Below are 9,153 nucleotides of genomic sequence, written 5' to 3'. Positions count from 1 at the left end.
TTGACTGTTGAAGGAAGGGTTGGGGGAGCCAATAGTACCTTACTTGAGATTCCAACTGCTCTCTTCTACACTCGGACCCAGTGGTATGTGATTTGGCCCTAACTGCCTGTGGCTGTGTATATAAATGTGGACTCCCAGTTAAAAGTGGGGCTCCATTTTTATAGCTGTGAGGAAATCTTCATCCATGTAAGGGTACATGACTGCTTTAGGGTCACCCACACTCCGGTAAGTAACCCCTCACCCGTGTTCTGTGTAAGTCCAGTAACCACATTGGTTCTCGAAGATGGACTTTGATGAAACGGATCCCTGTGGTTGGAGCCCTGCAAGAAGGGTGTCTCTTTACAGTCTTCCCAAGGAAAGAGCTCCACCAGCAGTACTCTAGAGGAAACTAAACATTATTCTTAGAAAAGCAAGGTCCATAGCAGTCTTCAAAACCAGACTACCAACTCAGCCTAATAGCACACGCCAGGATCCTGGCACCCTGGAGGCCGAGGCAGGAGGACTGTGGCCTAGCCTACCATCGAGACACATAAAAAAAAAAAAAAAAAAAAAAAAGGAAAAAAAATCAAACAAACAAATCAAACCACCAATAGTAGACTTAACGGTCAGACGCTTCCCTGTGACACCAGCACTCTGAAAGGCAGAGGGAGGCAGATCTTTGCATGGTAGACATGACAAGCTTGGTCTAGTTAGCAAGTTCCAACCTGGGTTACATAGTGAGACCCTGTCTCAAAAACTAACCCACCCACCCATCCATCCACCAACCAACCAATACAACTACAATAACAGAACTTAAGCTGCCAGAGGCCAGTGATTCCCCTTCTTTTCCCCTCTCCCTCTTTTCAGCCCTTTAAAGCGGGAACCTGATTGGTCAGTCAGGGACATTCTCTTTGGGTGATGGAAGTGCACATAAGTACTCCAGATCTGAGTCTTTCCTCTGGGAAGGTGGATGGGTTGGGTAAGATTGAATCAGATTTAGCAGCAGGAATATTCCAGCTTTTGGCAACCACGTCTGGTCCTCCGATTTGCCCCAAGCTTAAGGAGACAGGGTCGCCATTAAAAGGCATTTTCCAAAGGGGCCCCTTTCTTGTCATCTTACGGTTGTCTATTGATTGCATGTAGCTCTTAATCAACATAGATGGGGAATTAACAACGAGGGTGCGAAGACACAAGGCTCAGCGGGGCCCGAGATCCAGAAGTGCACGAAAGGATCTCAGAAAGCCTTAGCTTCCGCGCTGGGGGCTCTGCAGCTCTGAGCCTCAGGGTCCATTGGCCTGCCCGGATTTGGGGGTTAAACCCTCGCGCAGCCCGGGCCCTCCACGCTGGCAGCCAGCAGATGGCTCTCGGGCTCTCTCAACTGCTCGGTCTATCCCTCTCCAGACGCAAGCGTCTGCTGCACCGGAGCGAGGCTGCGAGGAGGGGCGCCGAGCCCGGCGCCGCCGCAGCAGTCAAGGCAGCAGCCACCGCAGCCAAGCACCGCGTCGGTCCCCGGGCTGTGCCCCGCGCCGGGCACCGTGCGCCCAGGCCCGGAGGCCGGCCGGGGACCCGTGCGGAGGCCGCTCTCGCGAGGCGGGGAGGAGACGCAGGGGGACCAGGAGGAGGAGCAGGAGAGGGTGAAGGAGAGGAGGAGGAGCGGGAGAAGGGGAAGGAGGAGAGCAGAGCCGGCCCGCCCCTGCCCAGCCCAGCCCGCAGGAGGCCGAGACCAGCCGGGCCGCCCAACCCTCGCCTTCCGCTTCACCTACGCCCAAGGTGCGGCGCAGAGGCCGGGCTGCGCGGCGCCCGCCCGGGAAGAAGCCAGTGCTGCAGCCGCCTTGCGTTCGGCCCCTGGAGCTGCGAGCCGAGAGGGAGGCATGTAGCGGCGGCCGCAGACCCAGCTCGGATTTTCAACTCTTAGGATTTTTTTTTTTTTTTTTTTTTTGTTTTTTTTTTTTTTTGGTACTGCGGGCGCGCGGCAACCTTGGATCAACGCCCCGCTGCTCCGGCCGGCCCACTCTTTCCTTGCAAGCTGCCTCTTCCTCGCGCAAACATTAAAGGGTCTGAAGAAGGGCGCGGGGCCGAGAGTCAGAGAGTGGGACCCGGGATCTCCCCCCGCCCAGTGGGGCAACCATGACCGACGAGAGCTCCGATGTCCCCCGGGAGTTAATGGGTAAGCTTGGAGCGGGGGCCGACTGGCCATCTTCTCTGCGCACACCTCCTTTCCGCCTCCCTTCCCATCTCCGTCCTCCCGCAGTCTCCGCGCTCTCTTGCGCAAGTGGCGTGGGGCAGGGTCGCCGTGTTGGGGGGGGGGGGGCTAGAAGTTTGCTGGCCCAATGGCCGCAGGAACTGGGTGCAGAGAGAGAAGGAGTGGGGAGGAATCTGGAGCCCTGGGGGACTCCACGCAGATCTCCCTCCTCTGCCCCACCAGGTGAGTCAGGTTGGCGGAAGATGGAGCTGGAGGGGCGTCCCTTCCAGTGGCCAACTCCGTGGTCCCAAACTCTGGAAAGTCTGGGAAAGCCTAGCAAGGAGGATGCCTGGCGACAGCACTGTAGGTTCCCTCGGGCTCATGTCAGGCACCCTCCAGGAAATTCCCGTTTGGGGCTGCCCCTCTTACTGACGGCCTCAGGGATGGAGGCGCCCGTCCAGCGTCCGGACCCAGCCTGACAAGGCGTGGCTTTGAGGATTGAGTGGGAAACTAGAGGGTTACCCGGCTGATGCCTTCTCAGTCCAGGAAATGGAGGGTTAATGATAAAAGCCTCATTTTAATAATGATTAACCTGCCGACCACCTTCCAGTCTCTTTGGGAACACGTGTGTGGTACCCTGTGCCAGGTGATTGGTTTGCTTGAGGCCCTTATTGGGGGAGGGGGTGTCTTCTTTTGGAGCAGAGGGCGGAGAGAGCATTGCTTGGAATTTAAGTCCTGGAGCTTAGCTTTATCTGGAAAGGTTAAATGGCAGAAGACAAATGGGCTAGGAGCGCTGGAAAGCAGCGCTTGTGCTCCTGTGGAGTGCGTTGACTTGCACTAAGGTGAACATGACTTTATGGACGTACTTTGAGCTCCAGTGACTGGTATTCCCTGAGGAATACTGGGCACACACTTGATGTTCCCTGGATTCCCTGGGCGCTGACAAGGAGGGAAAGTTCTCTCCGATTCACCATAGTCTGGAATTTGCCCCTCTGCTGCCCGCCCAGCATTGATACTTGAGAGGGCATGGTGTGCCCCCTCGCAGAGCTGCTCACTCTGCAGGTAAAACTTGGCGGGAAGAAGTTGTTGCCCCTTTTGTATGGAACTCTGCCTTTGTTGAATTGAAAACAACACACACACACACACACACACACACACACACACACACGAAGTAAGGTATTTGTGCACACCCCCTACTTTGTTCCAGGCCTTCTCCTCAATTTCGAGACTCTTTCTGAGACATTAGCGAGTGGCCCATCCAGTTCTGGGTGTTTCCAACACCCTGCCTGAACACGAAACTAACGCTGGAGTCTCCAAAGATGCCTCCAAGGGTGGCAGATTTCTAGAAAATCTTGTAGCATTGTTCTGGGACCTGAAGTTCAGGTGATTTGGACTCCAGATAAAGTGTAAACAGTGAAATAAAAAGACGCTGCTGTTTATCAGCGGTTCTCAGAACTTAAGTATGTTTAAAAGGTGAATTTGACCCCTCTTTTGAAAGGAACTTTTGTGTTGAGTCAGTATTGTATATTGGTGATTTTGGAAAGATGGTGGCTCGCAGGACCCTTCTCCAGCTAACCATTTGGTGTATTCTCTTCATTGCCCTTCTGTGGTTTGTCTAATAGCATTTTCCTAGGCCTCTGTGTTGTCTGGTTAGGCTTTGGTGGTGGTGGTGGGGGGGGGTTCACCGATGTTGCTGGTTCCAGGAGCTCACAAACATTTTAGCTAATCAGTTAAAACAGACTGCAAAGGTCTCGCTGCCTTTTCCTAAACTTCTCCTTTAAGGCTTGTAAGCTGTGTATGACGTATCTTTCTAATAAAGGTTTTGTTGTTGTTGTTGTTTTTTGTTTGTTTTTGTTTTAAAGACAAGGATTCTTGTAGCCCAAGATAGGTGCCAACTCACTAGATGAGGCTGACCTTAAGCTATTCTCACTCTTCCTCCTGCCTCAGTCTCCTGAATGCTGGTTTACATGTGTGTGCTGCCCGTAGGCTTTTATGGAATAGTTTTAAATACAGAAAACAGAGGGTGTGTGTGTGTGTGTGTGTGTTACAGTGGCCCAGGCTTTTAGTCTTAGCACTGCAGAGGCAGAAGCTAGGGGAATCTCTGTGAGCTCAAGGCTAGCATGGTCTACATACTGACTTCTAGGTCAGCCAAGACTACATAGAGAGACCTATGTCTCAAAAAACAACAGACAAGGGGCTGGGGAGATGGCTCAGTGGGTAAGAGCACCCGACTGCTCTTCCGAAGGTCCGGAGTTCAAATCCCAGCAACCACATGGTGGCTCACAACCATCTGTTACGAAATCTGACTCCCTCTTCTGGAGTGTCTGAAGACAGCGACAGTGTACTTACATACAATAAATAAATAAACAAATAAATAAATAAATAATAAAAACAAAACAAAAAATAGACAAATGAAGAAAAAGAAAGAAAGAAATACAAGGCAGAGGACAAGAATACTGGCCACATGCCACTTGTCACCACCCAGAAGCTGCTTTTATCCTTTGGATATAGCAGGTCAATTTCAGAGGCCTATTTCCTCCTAGTGGAGGAGTCCATGCTGCCTTAGGTTCTGATGAGATAGTAGCTGGACAGAGAATGCCCAGTGCTCAGCCTCCGTGCATGTACCCTGTCCTCATTCTGCCTGCTTGCTGTTCCTCAAGCTGCACTTTCATTTCCAGCCTTCTCTTTCTCTCTCTCTCACTTTTTCTCCAAGTGTCTGTATATACTAAGACATCTACATCATACAGAGTAATAATTCTACACCTCAGCGGGCTCTCTTGGAGACCCCACTGTGGAAACCAGAAGTCTGTTTCCTGGGGGCCTCTTCAGCTCAAAGTTCTTCTGTCCCAAACCCCCACACCCTGCTCTGTTTGTGAGCGGATGTGCTGTGTGAAGATTCATTTAGTGGCATCTCTGGTGGCTTTTGCTAGATGTTAAACCACCATAGACAACAAGGAGATAGGAGGGCTGCTCATATTTACCGAGTCCCTGAATAAGCCAAGATGGCTATAATACAGAATACAGAGATATGAAAAGCTAGAAGAGGGAAGCTGGGATCTGAAAGATAAGCTGGATATTATCAGGAGACTAGGACAAAGACATCCCAGAAAAAAGAATACATAGAAACTCCTGGACTTATATAAATCCAGGGAGAAACAGACCCTTGCGTTTGTACTGAGAAATGGAGCTGGGGAGTGTGAGATTTACACGCCCTTGCTCAAATGACAATACTCTCAACCTGGAGAGACAAACTCAAGCTGCCCATTCACAAAGGCTACCTACCATGTTAAGAAGGCAAGGGGCAGCCTTAGGGAGAGATGCCAGGGGTCTTGATGCTCCTGATCTGTGCAGCAGTTTGATTTTGGGCAACTTGATGCCTCATTCACTCACAGAGTTGGAGAAAAGTGAGGTATCCAGCTCTCAGAGTGGCCACTGAAGAGGAGACTGAAGTTGATTTGGGACATGTTTAGGTTGGGCAGCTCATTAGTGTCACAGAAAGATAATTCTTTCTTCCAAACTTTGAAATCTTTCCTCTCTAATTCCTCTTTCTCCATGACCGTGGCATCCATGTGCTATTGTGTTTTGATGATTTGGGGAGAGCTCTTTTCTGACCAAACCGTTTGGGGTGGTCTCAGTGTCAGTTTGGTTACTTGACGGGACATTTCTATCTCCCGGAAGCCTCCACGTTCATCCCAACGACAAACAAATGTTGAGATTTCTCAAAAATAGATAAATAAATAAGTACGTAAATAAATAGGAAAATACTGTTTGAGACGACATCTTGTTTTCTCACACAGGCTTGTGTTGGATTACTAGACTGAAGCGGTTTGTCTGCCTCATCCTATCAGGGAGTTGGGACTATAGGCAGGGACCATCAAGCCCAAGGGGGGCGGGAATCCGGGGGATTGACCTCAGTACCTTCATCATCATATGCATGTGTTAGACCACTGAGCTGCACCACAGCCCTCTGCTGTCAACACTGTAATATCCAGAACTGGAGAGATGGCTCAGCAGTCCAGAGGCCTTGAATTTGGTTCCCAGACTCTGTCTCAAAACAAAAACCTCTTAACAGCTGACAACTATCAGACTTGTTAATCAAGCAGAAAGAAAGGATCAATACCAAAAACCTGCTAGACGCAGCCCTCCAAATGCCTCCTCTACCCTAGTGCCCCTTTTTCTTGCTAATGAAATCCTTTCTTTCCTTCAGAAAGCATCAAGGATGTTATTGGCAGGAAGATCAAAATCTCAGTGAAGAAGAAAGTGAAGTTGGAAGTGAAGGGCGACAGAGTGGAGAACAAAGTGCTGGTGAGTGGCCCGGTTACCCTTTTGGAGTTGTTCGTGAGCTCAAGTCTCTTCTCCCTTCTCCCCTCTCCACCAGTACTTCATGCAGCCTCCTTCTGGTGCTTGCTCTTTTCTTCGAATGTCTGAGGACCGATTTCTGAGATTCACTGGATTCTTTCCTTGTTGAAAGTTGAAACATTCATCAGGGCCATGTGTGTGACTTTGTTTACACAGTCTTCTGGAGGATTGTAAGACAGTCTTGTCTCATTGGGGTGACAAAGTGTTCTCAGGTGTTGCACGTATTAAGTCATCTGGGGGCTAATGATTTGAGAGTGAGAGCAGTGCACCTGTTGCCTTCCCTGGAGAGCCTCGTTCTAGAGGAATCACTAGTTTCTAAGTGCTGTTGTCTTTGTGCTGCACTTGGGCTTGCTGTTCCATCCCTGCCGTTTGTCAGAGGGAGTTATCAGGAGGTGAGGATTTGGACCTTCTTAGCACAGGTCTTTAGGGGCCACCAGCGTCTGACTAGAACCAAGAGGCGCAAAGCGATTTGTGGTATTTCATCACTTTTTATTTATTTTTTGGTCGAGAGTATAACAGGTCTAATTTTAAGTGCAGGTGAGAAGCTGGGTGTTATGACTCACATCTATGATCCCAGCACTTGGGAAGCTGAGACAGGAGGATTGTCTTGAGTTTGTAGCCATTCTGGGTTACATAGTGAGGTCTAGCCCAGTCTAGGCCACCATGTGAAACAGTAGCTCAAAAAAGAGAAAGAAAACAGGAACTGGAGAGATGGCTGGGTAGTTAAGAGTGCTTGCAGCTCTTGCGGAAAACCTGGGCACCCACGTGGTAGATCAGAACCACCCGTAACTGCACATCCAGGGGACTCTAATGCCCTCTCTGGCTTCTGCAGACAGAAGACAATGTATGTGGTGTGCATATACACATGCACAGAAAACACTCAGATACATAAAATAAAGTAAATCTTCAAAAAAGGAAAGGAAAAAAATACCTCCCCCCCCCCCCATGAAGGATTTTTTTTTTTTTTTTTTTTTTTTTTTTTTTTTTTTTTTTTTTTTTTTTTTGTGAAAACCTCACTACTGTACCCTGGCTAGCTTCTACTTTGTAGGAATCCCATACCTCAAGCCTTTGTGTACTTGGATCATAGGCATTCGCTGTCACACCCAGTGTGGAAGGACATTTTCTAACATCATTTTGCCATGGGAAATTGCAAATAGGCACAAGTAGAGCAGAGTATTTTATAGAATCCTGTGAGTTTGTCATTTAGCTCTAATAATTTTAGTGTTTTGCCAATATTGCTAATTTATGTATCCCCTTTCTAAAGTTTTTTTTTTTTTTCTTCAAGTATTTTAGAACAAATCTGGAGCAGATGATGTTGAAAGAAAATATTTCCAATATCCCATTTCTTCAGTGGAATTGGCTGCCAAAACATAGTGGTTTTCTGATAATACCTCTTTTAGTAATCTTAGGAGGTCATTGACTCAGGACATGTGATTGTCTCGTGTGGTTACTAGGATTGTGCTGTTGACAGACAGCTGCTAGTTCTCTGTAACACTAGTTACATGGTGGCAGCACCAGGATGGGGAAGCCCGGGTGACCTTTGCCCTGCTCTGAAATGTGCTGTTATAGACCCACCGGTTTGGGTTATTAATAGCAAAAATGATTGATGAGGCTGTCCTATTTTACTCTGCTTTAAATAGTCAGATCCCTTAAAATGTGTTTTTCTTAAGAGTGTTCAGCTGTTTTTGAGTTACCTTTTAGGAATAGAACAGAGAGAAGCTCTGTTGCTGTTATGTGGTCCTTTTATATGGTTTTTTGATTCCCTCCCTCCATTTCTTCCTATGTTAGGAATCTAACCCATCTACACTGAGCTGCAGAAAGCCTGGGGTCTTTGACTCCGGGCTTGGCCCATGCTGGACAAATGCTTTAGCACTGAGCTGTACCCCTAATTTCCATATGAAGTTTTGTTTCTGTAGAATATACTATGAGCATTAAGTTTGCTCCAATGACCTGAAGAATGGCATTTGGTACCATGGTACCAGTTAGTGATGTGAGTCCTTCATTTGAGAGAGTTTGACTCTCCTGGAGTTCATGAGACTTCGAATCACCTTACAGAAGGATTTGAATTGAATTATTTACCTCCCCAATTCTGAGATCTTCGTGATTTCCAGAAGCTTGGCCTGGGCTTTCAGCTGTTATTTACTTAAGCTCTGGGTTTCTTTGATTGGCTTTAACTTTGAGCAAGATGACCCAGAAAATAACTTCCACATTTTGGTTTTTGGAGTTTTCAGCCTAGAGAGATTGAGCTAATTACAACCTATGGAAACAGGTTATTAATGAGTTCCATGTGTAATTCTTTGAGCATGTGTAGTGTATGCATGTGTGTGTGTGTGTGGGGGGGCATGAGGAAGGTGGAAGGAAGACATTGGATGTCTTCCTTTGTTGCTCTCTACCTTGTTGCCTGAACCGGAAACTCTCCTTTTCTGCTAGGCTGGTTGGTCAGCTAGCTCCTGGGATTCCTCTGTCTCTGCCTTCCGTCAGTGGGGTTACAGCTATGCCTGGCTTTTTATATGAATGTTGGGAATTTGAACTTAGGTCCTCATGTTTGTAAAGCGAGTACTACCCATTAAGCTATCTCCCAGCCCCATATGCTTATTCCTCTCCTCTCCTCTCCTCTCCTCTCCTCTCCTCTC

At 48.2% G+C, this 9,153-nt stretch overlaps 1 protein-coding gene across 6 annotated transcripts in view; it reads left to right on the top strand.

Annotated features, from left to right (window-relative positions):
* Positions 1-1,911: 1,911 nt before the first annotated feature.
* Carmil1 (capping protein regulator and myosin 1 linker 1) overlaps positions 1,912-9,153 on the top strand; it is a 263,753-nt gene continuing 256,511 nt past the window's right edge. For all 6 annotated transcript variants that reach the window (XM_021180627.2, XM_021180629.2, XM_029468353.1 and 3 more), the window contains exons 1-2: positions 1,912-2,146; positions 6,369-6,466. In XM_021180627.2, the coding sequence (XP_021036286.1) occupies positions 2,107-2,146; positions 6,369-6,466 (138 nt within the window). In that variant the 5' untranslated portion in view covers positions 1,912-2,106. The remainder of the gene's footprint in view (positions 2,147-6,368; positions 6,467-9,153) is intronic.

This window comes from Mus caroli, chromosome 13 (genome assembly GCF_900094665.2).
Source record: "Mus caroli chromosome 13, CAROLI_EIJ_v1.1, whole genome shotgun sequence".
NCBI classification, from domain to species: Eukaryota; Metazoa; Chordata; class Mammalia; order Rodentia; family Muridae; genus Mus; species Mus caroli.
The sequence above is the reverse complement of the archived record's forward strand: the minus strand, read 5'-3'. Positions and strand labels throughout refer to the sequence as shown.